Here is a 27,009-nt window from a genome sequence, read left to right as displayed (position 1 = left end):
GGCAACACCAGGTGACTCTCCAGCTCAGTGCTGGAGCCAGGTGTAGTCACCCTGCCTTGCCTGAGAGGCCAGTAGTGCTCCAGGTCTGCTTCTGACCATCAACATGGTCACTTTTCACTGAGCTTCACCATCCAGCCTTGGCCACATGCATGGAGAAGTCCTCGGGGGGATGGCCTGCCACCTTCACTGCTGCACTTTGTCAGCCCTTGCTGGGGAACCTGCTGTAAAGGTGTTATGTACCACAGAATGCTGGTTACTTGAGGTGTTTTTTGGCATCAGCCAGTTCCTGTAGGAGAGGAAGTGGCAGCAGCAATGTGCAAGTTTTGCAGGATGATCTGGAGCTGACAACAGTTCAATAACTGTAACCACTGCAGGGCTGCTGAGGAGACCCCTGGACAGGGCTGAAGAAGGGATGTACCTGCATCCTGGGTGTGCCCAGGACCAGTGACACCCGCAGGCCAGCAGGCAAGAGAAAGGTAAAGCCATCATTTCACCTCTCAGGCTGACACCTGAGGAGGGGGGGAAAGCTGCAGCGTGGCAGTGGGGGACACAGGCACAGAGGGGACCCAACTGAGACAGTGCAGGAGTGTTACCAGCAGCGGTGTGCAGGGTGGAGAGATGTGCAGGGGTGTAGGTGCAGGTGTGAGCAGGAAGGATGTGCAGGGGTGTAGGTGTAGGTGTGAGCAGGAGGGATGTGCAGGGGTGTAGGTGCAGGTGTGAGCAGGAGGGATGTGCAGGGGTGTAGGTGCAGGTGTGAGCAGGAGGGATGTGTAGGGGTGTAGGTGTGAGAAGGAGGGATGTGCAGGGGTGTAGGTGTGAGCAGGAGGGATGTGCAGGGGTGTAGGTGTAGGTGTGAGCAGGAGGGATGTGCAGGGGTGTAGGTGCAGGTGTAAGCAGGCTGTGGGTGTGCACAAGGAGGGCTGTGTCTGTGCAGGGACCGGCTGTTCCTGCCCAGGGTGTGGATGGCCTGTGGCATTGGGTGTGTACAAGAAACACTCTGTGTGTGTGTGTGTGTGTGTGAGGGCCGGCCAAAACCACAGGTGGTGCCTGTACGTGATGGAGGCTGCGTGTGAATGAATACAGGCCATGAGAAGGACTGTGAGAGTGTGTGTGAGTACAGGTGGTGTTTGTGTGTGAGTCTGTACGTGTGTAGGGCTGCCCATGCCAGGGCAGGGCCGGTGCATGAGGAGAGCAGAGCCTGTGAGGGCTGTGAGGGCAGGGCTGTTGTGTGTGTGCACAGGCGGCCAGTGTGCGATTGTGGTGTGTACATTTGCAGTGTGTGTGCCACCGGTGTGTACATTTGCAGTGTGTGTGCCACTATGGTGTGTACATTTGCAGTGTTTGTGCCATTGGTGCGTACAGGCGGTCAGTGTGCGAGGGGAGCCTGTGCGTAGCTGCTGTATGCGTGTGAGCAGAGGTGCTCTCTGTGTGTTTGTGTACAGTATTTGTGTGTGTACGTGTGTATGTACAGTCACTCGCCCCCTGTGTGTGTGAGGAGGCCGTGCCGCCCCCAGCCCCGCTCGCTCCCGTCCCGTCCCTCCCCTCGCAGGCCGGAGCGCCGCCCTCACACGCCGCGGGCGGCTCTGCCTCGTTCTCCTCCTTCCTCCCCTCCCGCCGCCGCCTCCTCCGCTGCCGCCGCCGCCGGGCCCCCTCCGCCGGGCCCGGGCCGCCGCCGCCCCGCCCTCCGCCTCGCTCCCTCCCCGTCCGCCGGCGCGGCCCCTTTAATTCCCCCGCTCCCCTCCCCCGCCGCCCGCTCCAGCCTCCATTTTCCAGCGGATCCGGCACCGGGAGGCGGCGGCGGCGGGAGCGGCCCGCGCCCCGCACCCGGCCCGCTCGCGGGCATGGCCGCCAACATGTACCGGGTCGGAGGTAAGAGCGGCCGCGGCCCCGCTGCCGCCCCGCGCCGCTTCCCGCGTGCGGCCGGCGCTCGCTCGGGGCCCGGCGGGGCAGGCCCGGGGCGGGGCGGGTGGGGGCCGGGGCAGCCCGGGAGGGGCCGCGGGCTCGGGGGCTGCCCGCGGAGGGAGGCAGGCAGACAGGCCTGCCTGCCGTGGGGTTACGCGGGGTGAAGGGCTGCGGGGCCCGGGGCCGGGTGAGCCGGGGCGGGGGGCGCAGCGGGATGGCCGAGGTGAGGGGGAGCAGCCGCGTGGGGCCGCACGGAGCACGAGGGTGTGGGGAGACGAGGCGTGCGAGCTTCGAGGTGTGGGAGCTCGGGGGCTGGGGCGGGCCCGGCGCTGGGGCACCGTGGGATGGTGAGCGGGGCTGGAGCGGAGCAGCCGCGGGGCCAGGCCCCGGGATGGGGCCCGGCGTGCAGAGGCTGCTCGGATGGGGGTCATGCGAGGTTGTCGGGGTGGGGAGCCAAGAGGAGTTGGTGAGATAAGGAGCACAAAGATGGGCAGAGGCTGCTGGTAGACCAGGGGGCCGGTGTGAGGCACGTCCTGCAGATCTTGGCCTCCCCTTCCACTCTTGCTGTTTTGTTGTGTGCTTTTCCATTAGTCTTCTGTTCAGGGTTGTGCTCCTGTCTGATTGTCCTTTGTTTTGGCTCACGTGAAGAGAAAGGAGAGGCAACGGGTTTGGGACTGTGTTTTATGGAACATAAACTGAGGGTGGTCTGGCACGAATTTGTGCTCGGCCATTTTCCTTCATAAAAGCTGTTCTGTGGAGCTTCCTTCTCCCCAGGACTATAGACTGTACAGGAAGATGTTTTTGTGGAGTTCTCTTCTTTTCAAAATGCCCTGCTTCTTGTGGAGTTCTGCAACACCAAAGTAAAGTAAACAAGAGAAAAAATACAGCGAAGGTGGCCAAGCCATCCTGTCTGGCTGCTCTCCATCAACAACTACTTTCTGTTCTTTCTGCTCTTCTGGCCTACCCTTACTTTTTACCCTGGAAAATGCTGCTTCTTTTGTTGTGTTTGTACTTTTTTCTTGGTTGCACCTGGTTTCTCAGAGGTGTAAGAGCTGACTCTTGGCTGTCCCAGCTTTGTGTCTTGGGTTGCCCCAAGCCGATGGTGTGCCTGTAGCATTATGTTGGTTTGGAGACGCTGAGGGTAGGATGATAGGCAAGATGAGTTGTGGAAATTCACCAGGGTCAATTTCACCCTTGTGAATGGAAGTTTCCTGGAAATTTTTGTTCAACATTGAATGGCCAAGTCTCGTGTGGAGTGTCATCTCTTAGCATTTTGTATGGCTAAATCTGTACTGTGCATCCCACGGAAGGTGGGAAAGCACCTCTGAAGATTTCTAGATTGACCTCCTGCTGGAAAATGCCCTAGTAGATCCGAGTGCTCAAGGCTGGATCCATCCCAGGTTCTAAGAATGGTGATGCCACCGCCCTTACTTTGGGCCCTGTCCAGTGTTTGACCATGCTTACAGAAAATAATTGTTTCCTTGTGCCTAGATAGATTTTCTCTTGTTCCAGCTGGGGTCCCTTTTCCTGTTATTCCTCATCCATTAGTAACCAGCAGCCCAAGCCCAGTGAAGGTTGTAACTGCTGATTGTGGTCCTTCAAACCTGATGTTACAGTTTTCCCCCTACCTTTATCATCCAGTTTTTCAAGCATTTTTTTTTTAAGAATGCTGTGGGAGGCTTGGCAGGGCCTTTGACATGAAGTCAAGGTGTCCAACACTTTGGTCACCTTGCTCTGCCCTCAGCCACAGAGCCAGTCTCTTGGTCCCAGATGGGGGAGTCGTGTTGGTCAGGTGTGGTTTGCCTTTGGAATATCCGTTCTGGCTGGTCTCAGTTACTTTTCTGTCCTTCCTGCACTTGGAAATGGTGCCCAGGATTTGCTCCATCGCCTTTCTGGGCAGAGGGCGAGGCAGCTGGCTGCTAGCTGAGGTTACAGTGCTCTGTTATGGTCCATATGGATGAAGCCTTGATTTGATGTATTACCAAGATCAACATATGGATGGGTGCAGCTGTTTCTGTGTGGGAGCTCTGTTAAGCCCGAGCCCAGGAGTGTGTGTTATCGAATTGTTTCTGACCTCTGGTGCTGCTGTCTCCCACTGATGGTTTTGTGCACTGAAGTTGTGTGTGTGAACTCCAGGGCAGGATTAAATCCGGCCTGGGATTTGTGCACAGTCATTTCATACACTTCCCACTGGAAGACAAACACTCCGCAGATAATCTCCTATTACACTTGTGACTACCGGATACACTGTGTGAGCTCCAGACCTAACAGCTGCCAGAAAAGCAGCTAGAACACTACAGATCAATACTGCTCCTGGAAGTACATGTTCACTCAGGATGGTCACCACCAGAGGCCTGGCCGTGAAACACCACGAGATTTTGTTTCCAGAAGCCAGGGCTGGCTTGACAACAAGTGGATGTGAAGTGTGTTGTTCTCTTCATGTGTTCCTGGGTAGAGGAGCTGAGGATCCTGTGCTGTGGGGGCTGAAATCTTCCCTTTGTGCTGAGAAGCAGAGTGGCTGTGCTGGGGGTGTGGGAGCTGCCCCTTGAATGGTTGCCAAGCTCTGTGGGTAAGCTCACTGGTGGCATCCAGTGGTTTGGAGAGGGCAGCTGGTTCTGCTGGATCCTGCCAAGTTTCTCCTGGTAGGTTTCTGGTGGGAAGGGAGTTGGTTTCAATACAAATGGGACTGTCACAAGCTAGCACAGTTCAAGGGGGGTGATGTAAAACTTTGGAAATGTGTGGGGAAGAATGCCAGGGTATCAAATTCCAAAATGAAATGGGGGATCTTAGTTGGCCAGTAGGAAATCCTGGAATCGCCTGCCTCCGGTGTAGCAGAAGTGAAGATTTTCTTAACAGCTGCCGTACAGCCATGAAACAAATGGCAGCACGGAGAAAGTGGCCTGCTTTCACTTGGAAGGAGCCATGGTGGGCTGGTTTGCCTCTTCATGGAGCAGACTGGCAGCCTGCACGATCACAGACCGTATGGGAATGTTGGATAAACACCAGATCGGAGGAGCTTGGGACCTCTGAGCTGGAATTTGGGGCCTCTGATGAAAAAAATGCACGTGGGAGAGAGATGTTCATTGTTCTAGCTAGTGCCAGGCTCTGCTTTCAGGAGAGTGCTGTGTCAGCTGCCTGGAAGAGAACAGGTCATCTTGGTATCAAGAGACTTTCCAGCAGGTACTGTGTCTCTGCCTTCTCCAGGAGAGCTTAACTCTGGTGCCACAAGTATTCCTTCAGCGGTGGCAACTGGAGCCCCCCTGCAGGTTTATGCCCCCATGGCATTCCCTTGATGCAGTGAAACAATGATTTTTTTTTTTTTTTTTTTTGCATTTTCATCTTGCACTCATTTAAGGAACTTAATTTTTTCCACCTCCCTCCTCCTCACTTTTTGTTTTTTCCTGGATTATTTTTAATCTTGCATCAGCTACCCAATCTGGTTCACTGTGGGACTGTGTGAACAGCTGAATGGGCTCAGTGGGAGGGCAGGGAACAAGGGGATGGGGAAAGAAAGGATAGGAAGGATGGAGGAAAAACTACTGAAGGCAACTGTTCTGCTGAGACAAATGTCAGTTCATGCTTTCAGGTGGAGTCTTTTGTGTGTTTTTGGCTTTTATGGGTAACCCTCTTGTTTGGGAGCATGCTTAGCTACGAAATGGTCACTGGTTTTGAGTCTGTGGTACATTTAAGGTATGTTTAAATGGTTTAAAGTCAGTTAAGCACGGAAGTACTTGCTGCGTCTAGCACCTTACAAGTGAGGGAAGTGATGACCCACAGTGGCACCCAAGGTTCACAGCAGCTTTATTCCAGTGTGCTGAGGCTCCAGAACTTGCTGGATGTTGTTCATTACTTTGTAGCTGGTGGTGATGTGTCTGCCTGCCTGTGCTGCAGTCACACATCTTACTTCAGTGTAGTCCCCCCAGTTTTTAAGAATGGCAATGTGGCATCATCTCTGCCACCATGGGGTGCTATGAATATGTGGGACTGTGTTTGAGCTGCCCCCATCCCATTCCATAGTCCCACCTGGCATTCAGGCTCCTGTGGGAGCCTGCAGCTCTTGGCTTCCCTAGTGCAGCTGGGGAGCTGTGAGCACAGGGATGGTGCATCAGTCCTCTTGACATCACTATAATGTCAATAATAATTGTCTGAGCTTTCCTGGTAAAGAACTGAGAGCTGTTAAGGAGGCTTGCACAGAACATGCTGCTGAGTCCAAATCTGGAGCAAATTCAGATCATTTAGCTGCAGGATCACTTGTAAACCCTCTCCTGTCCCCTGGCTTTGTTGCCAGTGTGTATATGTTTTGGGTGACAGGAGGGCTTGCTGTGCAATATCCCTTGTTTTGGTTGTGTTTGCTGGCATTTTGCTTTCTAACTTTGCAGGTAACCTGAGCTGAGAGTGGCTTTAGTGGAGAGCAGTATTAAGTAACCTGTAAAGATAAAAATGGGGGTTTATTCTTGAAAATTACTAATAGGCTTCTGTGGTCATTGGCCCTAATAAATTTAGGACAGCTTCTAGCTTATCACCTTTCAGCAACAGCTAGGCTGTGGGTTTCTTCATTTTTTCCTTTCTTTGTTTCTAGTTACACAAGTTTATCTCGCATGTTTTGCGGTCTTCCTTTCCTTCCCTTTCCCCTCTCCCCTATATCAGACTGCTTCAGCATTTGTTAGCCCTTTATTGGGAAATGCTGCACCAGCCAGCTTAGGTGTGTTTGGGGGCCAGAGCTGCGGCAGCTCTGGGTTTGTCATAGCTGCAGGCCATTCACAGCTGGCACAATGGAGTGAAAGGACTGAGCTCCTTCCGGCTCTGCTGGTGAGTTGAGGTAGATCCTGGGTGAGAGGCTGGTTCTGAGGCACTCCTTGGCAGTGCCCCTTTTACTCCTTGGTGTTTTGCTTTTCAGTGATGGTGAATAAAAGACACTGTATAAGAAATCGTGGAAAAAATACTCCTAAAACTTGGTTTGTTTATCCAGTAAGATTTTGGTGAATGTAAAAGATGTTCCTTTCACTTGCATCTAGGTGTTTTTCAAACAACTTTTGATGTTTAAGCATCCTGACTTCTTTAAAGAAATTGAGTGCACAGTCTCTCCCTAGTAGGATGAGAAGAGAATGAGGTGGTTGCTGCTGCTGTTTTTACTTCGATTTATAAACCACTCCTGAGCAGTTTGAGGTCACTTGAAAGCAAAGGTATGAACTGTTGGAGGCTGGCTTCTGGTAGTTCTGGGCATCTGCTGGCAAAAAGTAACCTGTGAAATTACTTCTGCACCAAGTAAGGTGTTTTTTACACTCTCTCTTGTTGCTTTCCAAACATTGTTTTTTAAATCCCCCAAGCAGGTAAGTGACCAAGGCCTGCAGCTGCTTTGTCTCAGTTTCCCATGAGGTCTGGATAACTGGAACTGTTGGGAAAGGTGCTCTTGTAAGGTAATTATGATTCTAGGTCTTCAGAGCTCACCACCATGAATCCAATATACAAAGAGGCCTTGCTTCAGAGTGTCTTTGAAGGTCTGGAGTGGTTCCTTGTCCCCTCTTTACTTGTAATACCAAGTCTGGAAGGACCTGCAAAGTACTGGTCAAGCTTTTGGGCTGTAGCCCAACCCCAAAGAAACCATGCACACGTTTTTCTCTTCCAGCTCTTTGGCTGGGCCACCTTCAGGAAGGAGAAGTGTTTGTGAGATAACTTTTACTTAGGATATATCAGTGAAGCAAAGCAAAGAAGTTAGTTAGTGGCTTTAAAGTGAATTTGCAAGTGGAGGAAAGATTTGGTCTTCTCCAGCCCTTCACATATGTGTCACTTGCAAGCTGTTGGGTCTTCATGGTGCTGGGCTTCCATGGTTCTGGTTCTGTGCATTGCCAGATCATGCATGATCCATGTAAGATGTGACCCATGGTCATGTTTCTGTTAAATTGCACACAGTGTGCTCTGGTTAATTTGGGAACTTTATGCTTTCATGCAAGATGTAGGAGGACAGATGACACTTGACCAAGCATAAAGTTAGTGTGGCGTGAACAGATGATTCCTGATTTAGCACAAGGCTTGTCCTTACAGAGTTAAGTTGTCAACATCTGAGCAAATTGAAACTGGCCAAGTGAGACAGCTTCTGTGGATGTTTCTTTTGATAGTGTTGATGTAAGATGTTTCTTTTGGTAAGGTGTCCATTGAAGCAGTTGTAGCTGCCCTCTCCTTCCTCTGCTGGGCTTACACAGCTTGGCCTGGCTGTGCTGCAGAGCAGGGCAGGGGCTGGTTTGGTTGGAGACAGCTTTTTGACCCTTGTGAGTGCCTAACTGAGTTTACCATGTGCAGGCCTCCTGCCATCCAAGGAGAGGCTGTCACAGCTGAGGGGTTAGTATGAGAGGGCAGAGGATGAATCAGCTTCACTGGCACTCTTGTTTGAAGAAACATCTGCAGAAACGCTGGCAGGAGTTTACACTTTGTCCGTGTTTTGCATTGTGAAGCCGTGATGTTTCTGATTTGGCACTGAAACCCCTACCTTTGGACTTAGTATATTGTCATACAGTGGCCTAAGCAGTTGATTCACGTTGACAAACTGAAGTTCAACCTCACTCTTAAGCAAACAAGCAAACCCAAACAAGAAACACAACTTTTTAAAGTTTGTTCGTTTCTCGAGGGTGATGCCAAACTTGGTGTCTCGACTACTCCAGAGGTGGTTGTTCTGCAGCTCTGGAGATTCTCGCAGGGAACACGATGCTAGTTTCTTGTCATCTTCTCTGCTGCCTAAATATCTTTTGGAAAAGAATGCTTTTCTTATCTCTCCTTAGCAATGAGAATTACAATGGAACAGGCTGTGTTCTTGGCTGCTACAGATGGTGATTGTTGTTAGGCTGTAGCTTGTGGATGCTCTTCTTCCATTCCCCCTTCCCCTTCCAAATACTCCCCCATGATTTGAGGAGCTCTCACTAGTCTCTGTCTGCTCAAGTGACTCTCCTGTAAATTAGATCGTCCTGGTCTTCCCTTACAACACACCTTTGGGGAAAGGTTTTTCTTTTTTTAAGCCTGAACTATTTCCATGGTATTGACGCACAAAGAATGGCACTGGATGCAGCTGAAATTACATCGGCTCACAACTTTGCTACTGCAGAAAATGTTTGTGTGGCTACATTCTTTGGGAACTGAAGTGGCAGGAGAGGCAATGCAGAGCAGGCTTTGTGTCCAGAGGCCTTCAAATCATGCTTTGATATCTGCTGTAAAGCACAGAATAAAAAAAGTGGTTCTCCAGGAACATTTAGTGTAGGAGAGGCAGGCACTGGTCGTGCTGGAGGGAGTTGACTCAGTGAGCCTGAAGTGTCAGTGCCACATGCAAATGGGCCTTAGTTATAGCTGGAATATTGGGAGTGGATTAATTGAAATTAGTTTTCTTGAACTGCCATATAATTGATTTCAAACAGCAAAATTGCTTCTTGTCCTCAGGGTAATGCTTTTGAAGCTTAATTTTATTTTCAGGATTCCTGCACAGTTTCTTTTCGAGTCTTGTTTGTGCAGACTTTTGTGTCCTTTGGGATGGCATCTGTGGTAGCAGTTACTCCAGAAGGGCACAGTTCTTACCTAGGAGTGACCCATGAAGTACAGCTGACACCTGTAACCTCCTTGTCAAAAGCACCGGCACACTCCTGTCCTCTGGTTTTTTTCCATAGATGTCTGCAAGTGAAAACGGCCAACAGTGCTGTGAGGAACAGAAATAAGGATATTGACAATCTAAAAGTTGTGGGTTTTCTTCCATGAAGTGGTTCTTCCCTTTCTTCTGTTCTCCCTACTTTGGAATTTTACACTTTTTCTGGGAAAGGTACCATCTGTATGAGCTTTGGGCCTCATGCAGAGCTGAGATCTTTCCCTGAGATACCTGGGAGCACACCTGGCCATTGTGAATCAGATTAGAAGTGACTTGAGCCCAGGACCTGCCTTGAGCAGCACTGACAGCAGGGGAATTGAGAGGTGCATCAGAAAGCAGAGACTTCTGGTAATTCCTCCAAACACTGTGGGATCTCCAGTGGTTTGCTTTGAAACCCAGTCTATTAATTGTTTCTGAAACAGGAACCATTTCATATCTCTGTCTTACCTTTCTCACTTTCTCTTGTAGTTTTTGTATCTGTGTCTTTTCTATAGGGAACAATGATCAGAACTTAATTATCTTTGAGACTTCGGTCCATCTGTGAAATGTCTGAACAAAGGTCTCAGGAGTTAATAGGGAAGAACTAATGCATGGATAATGGAGTTGAATAAACCTCGTTTCACTAAGAATCAGGCAAAAAATGATACAAGATGGCTGGACAGGAATTTTTCTTGCCTCTTCCCTTGACATGATAGAAAGCAAAGAACAGAAGATGTTTGGGAAGTTCCAAATATCATAATGTTTCAGAGTTTAAACTGGATCAAGCAATTGACAATTTCTCCAAGCAAGTTGCATGTCATTAACTTTGATTCATTTTTCTTTTTACTTCAAAAAGATAGATTATGTCTTAGCTTGAGTAGCTTTCTGTATGGAAAGTAGTTTTTGTTTGTATCTACTATAAGTCCTTCAGAGTTTGGTGTTTTGTTGTTGTAGTTTGGGATGCTTTTGTTGTTGTTGTTGTAAGAGCTGTCAGGGATACACAACTATACCAACTTTTTTTTTAGACCTGTCTATAGTCTGTAGTCCTGTTACATGGATCTTGCCATGAATTGCTTCTCCTTTGAGTAATATTGAATCTGGATTTTTGGAGGCCTGTTAGAAAAAGAGATCCATAGGTTACATCTCAAAACAGCCAAGTAACATTGGCTTTCTTGTAACATCCCTTTCTTGTTCTGCACATTGGGAAGAAAATATAATGTGAGCGTTTTGTTTACCATATGAATGTGTAGATAATCCTTGCTCAAGAAACAAAGCAAAGCTGGCTTGATTTAACTGGGATACTTCAACTTATCCCTGCTAAATGTAGTGATGCTTTGCTGTTAACTGGTGGAGGGGAGGTTTCTGCAGGAGGTGTTTGCTTTTGCCATGTCCCTCACTAGTTGGCCCATAATTCCTTTAGCAATAGAAAGATCTGTTTCAATTTTGCCTTTCTGGTTATGAAAATACTGTGCTGGTGAATCTCTTTCTATTGAAACTCTGCTTTGTAGCTAAACTTTGTATTGGGTGACTGCTGCTGGGAGTGTTGCTGCTTTTTGTAGAGCCAGAAGGAGTTGGGCTCTGCCAGGTGAGATTGAAGGACTTGTAGGGTTTGGTACAATCCTACCAATGGGGATTGTGTTATCTAGAATGTAAAATGATTGATTGACAGTTTAGGGTGAATAATTTGAAAACTGGTACTTACTGAAGGAAACTGGCCCAAAGTTGAATTGGAGAGCCCAGAGTATGTGGAGGCACATATTTCCTGTAAAAGAAGTCATAAAATAAACAGGTCATCATAAGTTTATACACTCTCTTGATGCTCATCTTTAATTCAGGGCAGCAGCTTTGTGTGTTGGGGAGGGGAAATATTTACAACAGTGAAGTTACTTCATTATCTCCTGTCTGGAATTGCACATCGTACCCAGCAGTGGTGGTGAGTGTGGCAAGAGGGAGGCTCCAGCCTCCTTCATATTCTGGGTACATCTGCAGGCTGGTGCAGTAAGACTTCTGGGGGTAAGGTAGGGAATGCTCAGCTAGGTCAATCCTCAGAAAGCACTTGTAGCTTGAAAGGCAAGTGTGCTTTGGGAAGGATAAAAATACTTTTGGGCATTTTTGCAACTTGATCACCAAAAAGCCCTTAAGATTATTAGGTAGCTCAGACATGTCTAATCTTATAAATATATGACCTCTAGACAGTGTGTGTTATTTATTTTGCTGTATCCCCTCCTGCTTTTCTTTTCCATGGGCTGATGTAGACATAAGCAACAGCTGACATGAAGAAGGCAGAGGGGGAAACTCTTCTGCAATAATGTCTTAAAAGCATATGAGAGCAAAAAGAAATTCTGTTAATTGTGAATTGAGAACTGTTATTTTACTGCCTTTATGGGAAATTTTCATCTTCTGTGGTCTGTAGGCTGTCATTCTAGTTTTAGCTGCTGTACTTGTATCTGTGTGTTCTAGCAGTTCAGTCATTACCTGTGTAATACAGCTTTGCTTTCTGGCGAGTTGTGCATATTCAGAAAAAGAATTGTGGGATGTAAAGGCTTTTTTTGGGATACATTTATGTATGTGGGTACTTCTGCTCTATAAGAGCACTGGCAAGGGGAAGAGCTGCATTTGGAGTTTGTCAGAAGGTGATGATGTGTGTGATGGTCCTTTCTTGGGAAGCCTGATCACAGATAACTGCAACATGCATGAGTGGTGCCATTAATTATGATCGTGGTACAGATGCACGGCTGATTAATTCGGGGATGGTGAGCTGAAGCTAGCAGCTGCTCTGAAGGTATGGGGTTGAAACTCTCTTCAGGCAGCTGGGTGGTGAGGGATTGCCTTCCTGTGCTTATTATGGTGTTAGGGAGCATGTCATGCCTGTGGGGTGCAGAGTAGTTTTAGACGAGTCCTTTTCTTCAATTGTGTAAGTAGGAAAGCAAATAAATCAGCAAGGATAGATAATTAATTGTTTGAAGGGCCTGACTTGTTTTGTTTGCTATCAGGCTGTACTTTTCTGTCCTTAAACATTTTTATTTGTTTTAGTGGACTCTTCCTTCCTGTTCTTAGGAGTTGAGGTGCATATTTCCCTGTTTAGAGATTTGCTAATTTTGTCTCCTTCCCCATCCCCTCTTTCAGCCTGGGGTGCAGGATCCTGGCAGATGTGCACACACAGGATGTTGCCCATTGACAGCTGGACTGTTGGGAGTCTGTGGAAGGTTTCTCTTACTGGGGGTGTGTGTGTGTGTGTGCACATCCATCTGCAATTGTAGGCACTGCTCTGGAAGCCAGCTGGGAATAATATTAATTGGGTAGGCAGTATGGAAAGGGTGCACTTCCATGGCATGGGAGGAAGATGGAGGTGAAGTGGAAGAGCTTCTCAAGGAGAAAAGCAGTGTTTTGGAGTGCAGAGCCCAGTGGTTGTGCCTCCTTTAAACCTCCTGTGCAGGAAACCAGTCTTTTTGGGCTTAGTTGCTTGTGGAGTTCCAGAGGAGTGTTCTCACCAGCTCAGGCATCAGTTTGGAGAGTGGTTTGTTCAACTTAAAATTTCCATGTTGTACATGTGGAACAGGAATTCAAACAATTCTCTATGCAGGATAGATAGCATTTTAATTGTAGTTCTAGTATTCAAAATCTCTATGAAAAATGCAGACACTTTCCTCTGTTATGCATTATTTTGTGTTTTGTGGTTTGCAGTGTGCACTGCATTACTTGCAGAGAGGAAGAAGCCCTTTTCCTTGTAATTTGAGCAGTGGGAAATAGGTCTCCATTAGCTGCTTAGCATAGTTGTGGAATTAGTCTAAAACATGGATGAGATGTACTGGGCTGTGGATTTGAGGTGGTGAAGTCATCAAGCACTGGCCTAAGAATGCACCTTTGTCGTGTGTCAGCTCCTGGAGCATCCTGAGGGACAGGTTTGGTTCTGCCTTTCTGCCTTTCTTTTTGGTTTGCACTTGTTGGTTACACAGGGTGGGTCTGGGGATGCTCCTGCTGCTGACCCAGGCAGTGTTGGAGGGGTTTATTATTCAGTATGAGTTGTTCTCTGGTAAACCATTCATCTGTGATAAGCTTTCTTTAAATCCATGCCAGATTTTGCAATCAATAAACTGTAGTTAGGTGAAAAATCTTGTTAATGTTCACTCGAGGTATAAAATGTGTCTCTGAGAATGTGTGTGTACATGCACACCAAAAAGCTGATTAAAAGTGATGTGAACTATGAGCATTTATAACAACCACCTGAAACCCATGAGATTAAAGACAAGGTTCTATTTTCAAGACATAGATTGACATTTCCTTTTGTTTTAATTTCTGATTTTCAGTCACATTGTATGCAAAATAATATTTTTTGCATCTGCTCAGTCAGAATACCTGAAGTGAAGAGTAGCTGGTTGTCTTAGGAATTATTGGAGGGAAAGAACTCATCCTTTCTTCACTTGTTGGAGCCTTCCACTGAGGAAAGCTCCAACATCCTCTGCTGCAGTGCCCTTGTAGGTCATGGGTGGTTCTGCCATGGGAGAAATAATTTCTCTTTACTCTGCTGATCAGTAAATTGCTTATTATGCCCACCATTGTAATTTCAGTCAGCAGTTGTTATTGCTGAAGCTGCCAAATATCTGTTTGGTTCTGTGACTTCTGGTAGAGTTGGTCACAGTCATGTTGAGCCTGTTGTTTCCTGTTTGATGTGCTGCACAGAGGCAGGGTTTGGGAATGGACATTTAGGATCTCGTTACTTGGGTGTTTTAACCATTTCTGGTTCCGACCCACAAAGTTTTCTACAAACCTGATGTCCAAACTCTATTCCTCACTTGAGATCTTCCACCAGTTCAAAGGCTGCAGGGATGTGGTTAAGAGGAACTGACTCTTGGGAAGAAAGTTTTGGAGTCACTCAGATGCTTGTTAGCATATGTGAAGATGACTGATGATCAATCTGAGAGGCCTGGAGCACAGAATGCACAAAAATACCAAAAATTGGCTGTGCTGCTTAGTGCTGGTTTTCCACTCTGTGGTTGGGTAAACACTGAAACTCCTCGTTTGTCACTCCAGCCAAGACCAGGTTGGGACCTCACTATCAAGGTGTCTTGACAACCACACACATTTTGACAAGACAAGAGCTTGGGAAATCGGTTTGTTAGGAATTTGAAGGGATTGTAAGCCCTGGGATTCATGCTTAGTGAATCTCTCCTAAGGCAGCCAGCCCCATTGAAGGGACAAGAGGGCACTTGGGTTGTTTGCAGGCAGTGCCAGAGCAGATTCCTTGGGGTCATTTATCAGTGCTGTGCTCGTGTCCCACACAGCTAAGAAGTGGGTCTGTAAATCCAGGGGGACCTATGGATAAGGAGCTGTGAGCAGCAGTCTGAAAAAAGCAGTGTCTGCAGCTCGAGTGGTGTTACAGGGGCAGCTGCAGGGTAAATCTGGTGTGTCTCTGGTCAGCCCAGAGATAAAAGGGGCCCCTTTAACTCTCCTGGTTCAGTTTTTCCAGGAGCAGAAACCTTTGGGGGATGTCTTCCTTTCTCTGCCTCCCCCGACCCTTTTCACAAGGATTTCAGGGGCATTGAGGGTAACCCTCAGTAGCTGTCCCTATTTACAGAGGGCAAGCACCGCTGAACACCGGAGCATCGTGTTAATGCAACATTGCAAAAGATCACCTGAGGCGTGCCCGGGGGCTACGGCTGTTCTGCTACAAACACAAATGAGCTGGGAAATCTGGAGGGAAAAGCTCTCAGATAGTCCTGGAAGGAATTGTTGTCAGATCTGAGTGCAAGGTCAGCACCTTGTCAGCGGGGAGGAGGATTCAGCCCTGTCTTTGTCTCAGTCCAGGCTTGGGGTTTGGTTTCTGGAGTACTGGCAAAGAAAGGCCAGTCCATTCAGAACTCCTGAACATCTGTTTTCTTAAGCAGTGCTTTGGCATTAGGAGTTCCTTAATACCAAATAATTCATGTGGCACTCATGCATGTTTGGTTTTTTTTTTTTAAGGACACTACCTTTGGTAAATAACTCATTTTCCCCCTTTAACTTTATATGTTTATCCCACTTGAAAATACAAGTACTACTCACCAGTCTGGTCAGCGATATGGAATTTTGTTGAGGGCATTCACGTATGTGTTAAAGATCAGGAAGTAGAGAAAAAGATGAGAAACTTATTTGTATTCCAAGTAAATGAGCCATACTTGTAAACTGGAGGGGAAGAGAGAGCTCCATCACATATTGTTGGTGAGAAGTGGCTGGGTTGTGATAAGAAGAGGAAGCAAGTAAAGACAAAAATGTGTGGTCCAAGTGGAAATTATCTGATGAGAGAGAGAAGGAAGATCACGTGCTTTGCTCTCCAGGCTGATAAAGGTTTTGATTCGATTTTTAGCAGTTCATATTTTAAAGAGTCTTTTTTCTTTTTGTCAGATTATGTCTACTTCGAAAATTCTTCAAGTAACCCCTATTTGATACGAAGAATAGAAGAGCTCAATAAGGTAAACACTTTTTTTTATCAAGTCTTTGAAGTTAATTGAATTTATGATCTGCTTGATTTGATTAAAATCAAAACAATTCTTTAGCAGCTCTCTGGTAATTAGAAGCTTAGAAATACATTTGTTCTCTGATAATTTTCTGGAATGCTTAAAGACACCTTTTGTTCTCCTTTGGGGTGGAAGGACTGAGTGTCAGTGGCATGCCATTCTCAAGGTGATTATGCCCACCTTTAGGGAAGGAAGTTTCTGCAATTCTTCACTTCCACGCTAGGGTCACGGGATGGGCATGATGAAGAGAATACAAGAGTTTGCCTAGAGGATGGAGAGTTTTAATTTGGTTTTTCTTGTGGGAAACTCTTGCTCTGGAGCAAGTTTTGCAGCTGTGATCTGCTTGCTCAGACTCTTTGCTGGTTGTCCTTTGGGGCCAGCGAACTTTCATCTGCCAAATTCCCTTTCACTGGATGGAACAAGGGAGCACGATGGCTTCTGTGAGAGAAGGCAGATGAAATTCTCAGCGCTGAAATTTGACCAGATTAAAGGGGGGAAGACTGTTCTGAAGCCACTGGCTGTATCCTAAACATATCACGAGTTCAGGTTGAACACTGCCATTATGGCAGCCCATAGGGAAGGAATTTACATTGCTGGTTTGCATTTGGCTGTACATTAACTGAATGATAGCAGATATTTGTCTTGAAGCCACCAGTCATGGAAAAGCATGTAATTCTCAAACAATTATTTGGAAGAGAAAATGTCTCAATCTCCTGACCAATAAAGAATATGAGTGCTAGGACATCGTTGGTAACCTCCTGGAGGTTTTTTACAGAAATTCATTTAAGTCTCATTTACCTTAAAGAAACATAAGCTAGTTCTTAAAATGTTCCCAGTGGATCCCTATCCATGAGGTATCACTGTCTGTATTCCATTCCAGGATGCAGATTTGTTCATCACTTTCCTGGAAAGTGTTATTTTCCCCTCTTATTTTTCCCCTCACCTTTAAAAAAAGGTGAACTTTCAACCTGGATCCCCCACCTTGGTGCAACTCCTTCTTGAGCTGTGATTCCTCTGACCTGCACTTTAAAAATGGGTCTTTCAGGTTGAAATGAATCCTAGCTCTTTTATTTCCTTCTTAACTGAGTGTAAATGAATTTTGGCAGTTGAATAAATCAGATCAATTTACATAGAAGCTCTCTGTGTTTGAACAAGATGGTTCCTGGTTTGGTATTTTAGTTTCTCAAAATTTAAAAGTTCTGAATTATTTACCAGAAAAGGGTAGCAATTCTGAGACTCTACCAAAAACTTTTGGTCTGTAAAGGAAATACCTGTGCATGTATGTGGTGTCTGTAGATTTGTGTTAGGAAAACTGGTATTATAAAAGTTGAAACTTTTCCTTTATTCACATCTTAGAAATGAACACGTACATCAGTTTTTATTTTGTTCCCTTGTGGACACACTGATGGCTCAATCTTCTTTTTGGAGACTTCTTAGCAGGGAATTTGTGTCTTCTTATTTCCTGGAACTGTGCCTTCATTATGGTTTTCCAAGAGTCTTCAGTAGTAGTAACTCTTGGGTTACTTTTGCATAATTTGATTTATTTTAGAGGTAGTAAATTGGCTGGGGCTGTTACAAACCACTCGGTTTATTTCCCCTAGACTTTGTAAAAAGCCACTTGCACTGTTTGGCTGCCATCTTACCTTTGATCACATATCTCATTTTAAGAGTTTTAAGTAAATAATCTTTCAGAAATTCTGATTTTTTTTTTTTTTTTTAAATGTTGTCACTGGAATAGAGTTTATTGTCTGGTGCAGCTTCTTTGGTTCTCCTTCTGTAATGATTTTTTTGTGTGTTGGTCATTATTTAGCTCACCAGTCAGAGAATCTCTTGTAGTTTCTTATGCAAAAGTAATGATGGCTGGATTCTTCCTTGCCTTTATACTGCCCTGCAGAGTTTGGAGAACAGCCTGGATCTGAATTCTTTTTCACAGGTTTTTTATTAGGTTCTTAAAAATTAATTAATATAGGCATCACCTCAAAAGTAGCAAAGTGGCTTGTTAATAGGTTTCAACAGCAGGTAAGTGTTTTTCTCCCTTTGAAACATCTTTAAATTAAAAGTGGTGATTCCTCAGGAACCATTAGGAGAGCAGGGCCAACCTTCCTGGAATCTCCCTACCCTGGAATGGATCATGCTGGATCATGTGTGTCAGATAAGGTGTGCAGCTGGATTCCTGGGAATTGATGAAGTTCCTAGTTCAGAGTGTGCAGTTCTGCTCTTTCTTTGTGCTGAGTTTTTCCTTCTGTTCCAGACTGCCAATGGAAACGTGGAGGCAAAGGTGGTGTGTTTCTACAGGAGGAGAGACATCTCCAGCACACTCATTGTGCTGGCAGACAAACATGCAAGTAAGCTGCTTGGTGTTCAAATAAATATTTCAAGTATCAGTGTCTTAAATGTGTTTTTTTTTTCTGTAGTCATCTTCAGCAATTTGCATTACTCGTCTGGCTGACTTTTCTGTCTTTCTACCTTTTTTTTTTCTTTTTTGTTTGCCTGGTTGGTTTAGTTTGGATTTTTTGTTCATTTTTGTTTTCCTCTTTCCTTAAACCTTTTAATATCTAGTTTGTGTATGGTTTGCTTTTGGTGGGAGATAAGACAGAAGTTTTCAGTCAGGGCTGAGTAAAGACATCTTGTTTGCTCCACAGAAATTAATTTTTTAATTTTTTGGGTGAGAAAAAGTATTCTCCCTGTTAATATAATTTCTTATGAATTATTTGGTTTGGTTTGTATGTTTAAAAAATCTCCCTCAAACGCTGAGTGAATCAAGTAGACTGATTATGGGAAAGCAACTTGAAACATGGCCAGCTTGAAACCTGACTAACAGGATTTCTCTTTAAATTTCAATATTAATAATATTTCTTGTAGTGGCACAGCTTTTGTCTGAACATGCTCAATAAATACACTTTGAAAACAGAGAATTTGAGTATCTCCTATCACTATGTTGAATGCTCAAATAAAGCCCTTTTGTTGGGAAGCAAATGGAGTAACTAAACTTTTTCTCTTGTAAACAGAGTGTGTGAGGTGTGGCTGTTCAGATTGCTTGAAATTTAGCAAAAAGCATGGGCAGCCTTCTGAATCCTTGTAATTCAGGGCACATCTATAAATGAGAGAGAAGCAAGCAGATATGGGCATGTCAGAACTGTGAGTTAGCTGGCAAGCATCACTGTCTTTTAATGTGTGTGTATCAATAGAGTGATCTGGGGATTGATTAAATCAGATACTCAGTTTTAGGCACGAATATAATGGCTTGCTGTGTGCTCACTGCTTTAATGCCAGTGGGGAAAAGTCCCTTACTGATAAATTTGAGTATTTTCTCTTGTAGTCTGTCCACATAATCCCTCCATGGCAGCCATACCTTGAAAAGAGGTCGTGATGTTTGCTGTGTCACAGAATTGTGATGGCAGGCAAAGCTTTTTGAGATCTCTTCAGTGCAGAAATTAATTTCATCTGAGGATCCTGAAGCTCAATAGGAGCTTCACCATAAACAACGTGGCTATTGATTCCTTCATGTGTGTCTCACTTCACTAGGCTCAGTGAAGGAAGCAGGTGGGAAGGGTTCACAGAAACACATATCTGAGACTGAAAATGAAAAATATTTGAACCCACATCAATGCCCTTTGAACCTGCTGATTTCTCTTTGCGATAAGAAATCTATGTGGGGTTTTTTTAATATAAACAAATAATTCCTATGTGTTACCTGAAAGATGGGAAAATTCTTCTCTAGCAAAATTCTATTAATAGAGCAACCAGAGACAACTGAGTCTGCCTCTTAGAGTAAATTTCATTAGTAACTAGCATTTTCTCCAGTATCTTTCTTTCAGATATAAATAATAAAATTGCTCCTGAATGGCTTCCATTTATTTAGATAGATGTGCTGCTCTGTGGTTTCTGTTCTTCATAAGAAAGGAGAAGAGAGCAAAATTAAGCTTTTTGGACAGCCATTAGTTCTTTACTCTGAAAAAAATAAAAAACCCCAACATCCTGCGTGATATAATGAAATTAAATTTTGTAGATGTTAAGATTTTAGTTCAGATATTCCACACTGTCACTGACTTTGAGTTCATTTCCATGAAGTCTCCTGTTGCCTCATTTTGATGCATTTGCAGTAGATGTACGTGTCTGCATCGCTGATCTTTTAACTGCCTTTGTTCAGCTGATTAATGGAGCTTTCTGACTGCAGACATTTCTGGATTCACACAGTCTTCTGTTTAAGATGCCTTTATTTTAGACCTACTGTTGAGATCAGTGCAGTGAGAAAGCTAAGCTGTGGGGAGATATAGCCAGAGCATGAATGGAAAAATTGTATGGATGTTTTGTTTTTTTTTTTTTTTTTGCTGTTCCAATAAAGGAAGGAGAAAGCTGTAATTGTGAAGTTAATTTTTTTTTTTAAGTTTTAAAAAACAAAAAATAAAAAGTCACTCTAGCTTGGATGATCCATCAGATATCTGAAACAGGCAAGTGTGAAATGTCTTTTCTCATAAGTGTGCATACAGAGAAATGTGTTGGAAGCACCTTATTCTGTAGTTGGTGACTATAAATTAGTACCTGATGTATGTAACCTGATTCTTGGATTTGATCTGTCATCTTACTATTTTTATCATATGATGTAAAGCTTGTCTGGGCTGTCCTATAAATCTTTCAGCCTTATGATGTCTTCCATACATTGTTAGTGCTTTTTATTCATAAGCCTCTTTAATCACCTCCCAAATTATTCTGGGGAATTTCTCCAACTGTTTCTGACGTGAACTTGCTTCACCAGTAAGACACTATTTTTAAGTACTTGCTGAGAGACTTTGAAAACAAGATTGCAGACAGGACTTGATGGAAGAGAAATGGGAAAGATACTTCACTTCTCAGCTTATTGTTGGATGCTGTCACTGTGTATTTTCTTTATGTAATGCCTTACACAGTTTTTTATAATTCTTTAAATATTTGTAGCAATGACTGACCAGTTGGTAGTGTTTGGGGAACTGACAGTGCTGGCTGGGTTGGCAGATTCATGGTTGGTTTTCAGCAGGCACACATGGAAGTGCCAGAGCTTCTGAAAATAAATGGTTGCACAATACCTGTGTGCCTAAACAGGTAGAGAATTTTCCAAGAATTTGTTTTTACATTTTAAATAACACCAGTCTAAATCAAGTTTGACAATAGCTTCATGAATTAGCTCTTATTTCTTCCATTTTATTCCCCTTCTCTGTTTTGTCCCAGCACCACAATTAGGAGAATTAGGAGTCTAATCCATATTGTTCAGTTGTTGCTGAGAGGAGGGAGCTGTGGTTTTTCTTTTTGGGAATGGTGCAGTGAGGGAAGATAAAGGTGTCCAAAATAGTGTCCACCTGAAATAGTGGCCATGGCTGCAAGAGGTGACCACCAGGACTTTGTGCCAGGGAATCCACATTGATAATGTGGCAAACTCCTCCTGAAGCGTCAAGGTATAAGGATTCCTGCCTGTTCAAACTTTCTCCATGGTTTCTACAGCTACCAGTCAATATCTGGTTTTTGGTAGAGAAAAAAGGAATAAGGCTACAGCTTCATACAAACCACTTGAAACTGAACCTGGAAAAAGGAGCCTGGTGTTGTGTTTTAATTTATTCAAATGCAGCATTTCTAGAATGTTCCTCCAAGGTCCTTAGTTAATCTGTTAAAGCAGCCAGAGTTGCAGCTTCCTTTGCTGCTGAAGGAGCAGTTGTGCTGGTCAGTAGCACTGGTTTTACTGTTTCCCAGTGATTTGGCCCCACTCTTTTTCTTTATTCTTTACATTGGTTTGTTAGTTAGAACCACGCTAACTAATTCCTCTGTTACTGCAGACTGCTTCCCAAGCTGCTAAACACTGGGTGCTCTCTAAAGCTGATTTCTGTGTCTTGTTTGCCTTTGTGCATTTCTGAATTCTGTCATGTAGCTGCTTGTATGACACCCACAATGCAGAGCAAGGGCTGCTGCTTTCTGCTTTTGATGCTCTGGAGAGCCCAATCTGATCTATAGCAAATTGCTGTTCTTTCTCGTGTCTAGCAAATATTGATGTTTAATTTCACATCTCACACACCCAGTCATTTTAAATTACAATTACTGCCTCTTGGGTTTCTCCTGCCAACTCAAAGTTTACTCTTTCTAATTATTTTCCCCATATATGTTAGCTTTCACACCAGTCTTGCTGTTTGTGCCTAATCTGCCTATCTCTTCTTCCCAATATAAGTCATCTTCAAGCTTTGTTAATGTGCTATTAATGATTCTGCCATTAAATATCAAATAATACTTAATCTAATGCACTCCTTGCAGCATTCCACTGGCTACTGCTGCATAGCTGATATATTACTGTTTGTATTAAGATTAAATGTTTAGTTTCAAATCTGCACAGGCACATCTATCGAGCAGAAAGATTAATTTTGAAGTAAGGCTTTATGAGAGCACTGAAGTCCCAATGTAGTGCACCTCCTGTATTCCCATACCACTTATTCCACAGTACTGTAAAAAATGCAGACAAATCTTTCTGAAAAGATTTCTTGGATGTTTTATAAATACAGGCTTCTATTTCTTTTTTTAATTAGTCCTTTTTTCTTGAAGGCCACCATTCTTGATGTAGAGGTTCCTGTCTCAGATCCAGGAACTCCCCCATCCCTTGATTCCCAGTGCATTGGTCAGGTCTATTTTTCTGTTTTTTTCAGTGCTCAATCATGGCCGTGAAAAAGGAGGGACAATGCTCATATAGATTTGTTTGCTATTTCTTGGAGTGTTCCTACCTCTTTCTGGGGGTGCTATGACAGTTTTACTGCTGTGTGTGAGGGAGTTGTTTGTTACCTGTCTGTTTTTAAGAAGAAATGTATTGTGCTTTTTGGTTTTTGAGAGACTGTTCATAACAGAGCTGCCATAAGAACACGTGTGCTCTCCACCTTCTGTATTTTATTACAAAAGCAAGACACATAAATAAAATCCTGCTTGGAAGGTGAGCCTACCTGAAGGGATGCAGTCTCTGGGATTAGTTTGGTTGTGCTGGGTGCTTTCATTTTGCCTGTAGATTCCATTGGCACAAAGAGGTTGACATACTTTTTAGAAAGATGTAATTTCTAAAAGCTGTAGGCTATAGAATATACTGAAGACACTAAGTATTTTAGGTTGCTCCTTGTAGTATTTTCCCTGCATTACATTGCACCACTGTTATTTCCAGAAGCTGCTGTGAATTCCCTTTTCCTTTGTGCTTCCTTCAGTTTTCAGGCAAATGAGATTGGAACTTGCTGAATTGTTCCTAGATTGCTGCTGGTATATTTACAGTGTAGAATAGCAGTCACAATATTAATTCTCAACTAAAACAGAATCCACTTCAGTAAATAAATTGCAGACCCATGAAAGAGTGCAACAAATGTAAATTTGGTGTTCTAGTTCTCAGGAAAATATTAAAACCTGAAGTACATGCTGCTGTCTGGTTAACAGCTCGTGTGGTGTAGGAGCTATTGTGTGTTGAAGTCTGGTTTAATTATGCTGCTCTTTTTTTCCCTTCCTTCCTTGCTGGAGCAGCCTACCTGATGGGCAAACAAACTACAGGTCCTTTTTTTTCAGGGCAGTAAAACTGTGATAAATTGTGGGCAATCTGAAGCGTACATAATTTTGTCACCACCTTTGGTGTAATGGTGGCCTATTTAAAAGTAAATGCAATTTTAGTGTTTTATAAAGTGGAGATCGTTCTGTTTGCTTTATTTTTGGGATAACTGTGGGGATTTTAGTTAACTAATATTAAGGGTATGTAAATCATAACTGTGCCTGTATGTATTTTTCACTAGAAATGTTTTTTGGCAACAACTGTTGAATTAAGCTGCAGGCATAAGTCTGCTCTTTGAGAGTAATGCTGCTGTAAAATTAGAGTTTTACAATTCATGCATGAGGCTTTACAGCTCATTCTACTACAGTCTGGGAAACTTTGCCTGTGGTTTTGCAAAATACAAGTAACTGCATTAATTTCTTAGAGAAGGGGAAAGTCTGATCTCTTCTTTCTCAGCCATTCTTCATGGAGGATCTTTGGAATTTTTTTCTTTGAATATTTTGCCCTTTACAGCTTTAACTGCCATAACTGGCAGGATACTTCTTCTTACCAAACACAAAACACAGAATTTATTTCTTGAAGGGAAGATGCTTGAAGATCTTTGGGCTCAGTTGCATGTCAGTGTGGGTGGGATTTCACGTATTTCCTTTGGTGTGGATGGAGATTGGATGGCTCCAGGGCAGAGATGGTGGGTGCTGACTGCTGCAGTGCAGGAGTGTTGCAGTTGGATGTGTGTGGTGTGGGGTAGGGTAGGGTAATGAGGGTGGCATGAGTGTCCTCAGGCACTTGGTTACATTCCAGTTAATCTTGTGGCTGTGCTGGGGTGAGGAGAGCACAAAATAACACTGATTAAATAAACTGCCCTTTCCCGTGGGCATTTCCTGCAGGAGCTCTTAAAGCTGGGATGGAACAGCATGATGTCCTGAAAGAGGAGTAGGATTTAGGATGATTGCTGCCTGGCAAAGAGGAAAGACTTCACTTTGCCTCACTCATCATATGCCAGTTCTACCTGATGCATCCAGTGCACTGGTGGTCTCCAAAAGCAGCGCGCTCTCTCTCTCTCTCTCCAGAACTTCTGTTGGTAGCAGATTTGTGTGACTTTCAGCTTAGTGTGACCTGGGATGATTTGATGGTGCTGGTGGATGAATACAGTTCTTCACAGGCATCATTTCAAGGATCTGTACTAATTATGTAATTGTTCAGTTGGCCCAAATGTTGCATTTAATCCAATTAAAGTTTGTTATTTATGAAAGGTTTTGGAGCAGGTCATTCTGAGTTGCTCAAAGTCAATACTTGTCATGTTCTTATCAATTTTGTCTCTTTAGGAGAAATGGAAGAAGAGATGGAAAATCCAGAGATGGTTGATTTACCAGAGAAACAGAAGCATCAGCTACGACATCGTGAGTTGTTTCTCTCACGACAGCTGGAATCTCTGCCAGCCACACACATTAGGTAATGACTGTTCTCATCCATTTTATTAAAAAAAATCACACTGCATTGTTATTTTTCAAGTGCTGTTCAATATAAGATCAAGTCCTGTGTACAGCTTCAGTCATACCATCTTTAAATCACATGAGCATTTAAGATTGTTTTCTTTCATGAGATGTGTTTCTCTTTTTTTAGAGGCAAATGCAGCGTTACTCTGTTAAATGAGACAGAATCCCTCAAATCGTATCTGGAACGGGAGGTAGGAACCATTTTGTGCATTGTCAAGTTTATTCTGGCACAATTTAGGTTTGGTGCAAGTTTTCTTAAAAGAGTTATTTCATTTCTGCATGTATTGGGCATTGACAATGGGAAGCTTTAGGCTCTGCACAATTTTCACTGTGCATAAAACTTTGTGGATCTGGGGGCCAGACCTTGTGTTTACGTCCCTGTGTGACATCTGTAAACCCAGTTTGCTCATCAGTGTGGCAGGGCTGAGAGTCCCAGCCTGGAGGCTGATGCCCTGGGAGATGCAGTAACTGCAGAGGAGGGACCAAACCAGCAAGCTGTGCTTCTCTAGATTTGCTTTATCCTGAAATCATACAGATTTATGGTAATATGCTTTATGCTTGATCTTGCCTCAGATTTTTGAGGAGCTTAGTTCCCTGTTCTTTGAGTTCACTGGTCAAAATACTTATCTGGAGTCCTTCATATGCCACCACTGACACTTAAATCCTTGAAAAACTGCTTATCAGGTGACATCTGACACAAATTTACCCAGTCTGTCTCTTTAAAGGTATCTCAGACCAAGCACTTGAAACTGAGTTGTCTTGCACAGTTAAACACCATTCAGAATATAAATATTAGTCTTTACTTTTTCAGGTATTTAGTGATTTAAAAAAATTACTATTGTTTTTTAATACCTTTAATTGTGGCTAGACCAATGGCTGCTGGCTGGGTTAGACAGTCTTGGAGTCTGACAATCTGTGAGAAATTTACTGTAGAGATTAGCAAAGAACTTAGAGATACTATTATTTGAGCACATCTGCAAGCAAATAATTTGCATTTGAAAACACTGAAACGTTATACAAGAGAGGAAATCTTGTAATTAAAAACAGTAGGGTGATGGCCATTACTAGCCCTTAGGAAAGGAAGAAAAAGGCCATTTTTTTGCAAGGAGCATACTGCAGTCTCTCTCATAGCTGGGCTTGCTTTTTAAATGCTTTTAAAAGTATTTATTTAAGCATAAGATTGGTTTTAATCTGATACTTTAGTTTAAGAGAATTTTAAACAAAGCACAGGGATTAAATAGTTGAGTTTCTCTTTGGAATGTGAAACCAAAAAAATGTCGGCTCTGCTGAAGGCTGCCAAATGGCAGAGCATCAAACAAGGGACGTGGTGTTCAGCAGTGCCTGTAAGCAGCTAGCAGCCCAGGATATGCCAGTTTGGAAGCAAAAGTTAAATCAAACTGAAATGATTTCAGATTTTCTAGTACCCAGCTCTTAAGTAGTGTTTGCTCCCAACATGTTTTTATTATCATTGGTGTTGCAGGTAGGTGTGCTGAGGCTGAAGTGTGATGCTTTTCTCTTAATTGTGCAATGCTCAGCTGCAGATGTAGGCACAGAAGGAGATTTTTTTTTTTTTTCATCCTTTTGAACTTTCAAAATGCAGGATGAGTGATGTGGGTTATTTTTAGAACTGAGCAGACACTTAGAGATTTCACAGAATGAGAGAGTTCCCTGAATATGTCCTGTCACTTAGCCTGGCATTTTGCTGTGGTGCAAACTAACTTGGACAGATGGTAAAGAAATTAAAAGTTCAGGAACACAAATGTGCTTGGGTGGAGGGTAAAGAGATGAAGAGGAGATAGTTGTTGCCCAATGGGTTCCTAACACCTCATGGTATTGTTTTGAACTGTTTCTTCTTTCCTCCTGTTCTTAATCCATCCTTTGCTTTCAAAATGTTTCAGGGTAGTTCCTTTTCTTCTAACATGGCTTCTGTCAATAAAGCCTAAGCAGTTCTAGGGAATCTGGTATTTGATTTCTTAAACGTTATGACCA

The 27,009-nt window shown here is 44.0% G+C and overlaps 1 protein-coding gene across 4 annotated transcripts in view; it reads left to right on the top strand.

Annotated features, from left to right (window-relative positions):
• The first annotated feature begins 1,757 nt into the window (after window positions 1-1,757).
• The window catches only part of MTA1 (metastasis associated 1), a 74,805-nt gene continuing 49,553 nt past the window's right edge, over window positions 1,758-27,009 (top strand). For 3 of the 4 annotated variants that reach the window (XM_014874771.2, XM_014874770.2, XM_088170228.1), the window contains exons 1-5: window positions 1,758-1,869; window positions 15,884-15,951; window positions 18,248-18,341; window positions 24,850-24,976; window positions 25,148-25,211. In XM_014874771.2, coding sequence (XP_014730257.1) covers window positions 1,842-1,869; window positions 15,884-15,951; window positions 18,248-18,341; window positions 24,850-24,976; window positions 25,148-25,211 — 381 coding nt within the window. In that variant the 5' untranslated portion in view covers window positions 1,758-1,841. The remainder of the gene's footprint in view (window positions 1,870-15,883; window positions 15,952-18,247; window positions 18,342-24,849; window positions 24,977-25,147; window positions 25,212-27,009) is intronic. The other variant, XM_088170229.1, reaches the window with a different exon arrangement.

Source organism: Sturnus vulgaris, chromosome 9, assembly GCF_052056855.1.
Source record: "Sturnus vulgaris isolate bStuVul1 chromosome 9, bStuVul1.hap1, whole genome shotgun sequence".
Lineage (NCBI taxonomy): Eukaryota > Metazoa > Chordata > Aves > Passeriformes > Sturnidae > Sturnus > Sturnus vulgaris.
The sequence above is the reverse complement of the archived record's forward strand: the minus strand, read 5'-3'. Positions and strand labels throughout refer to the sequence as shown.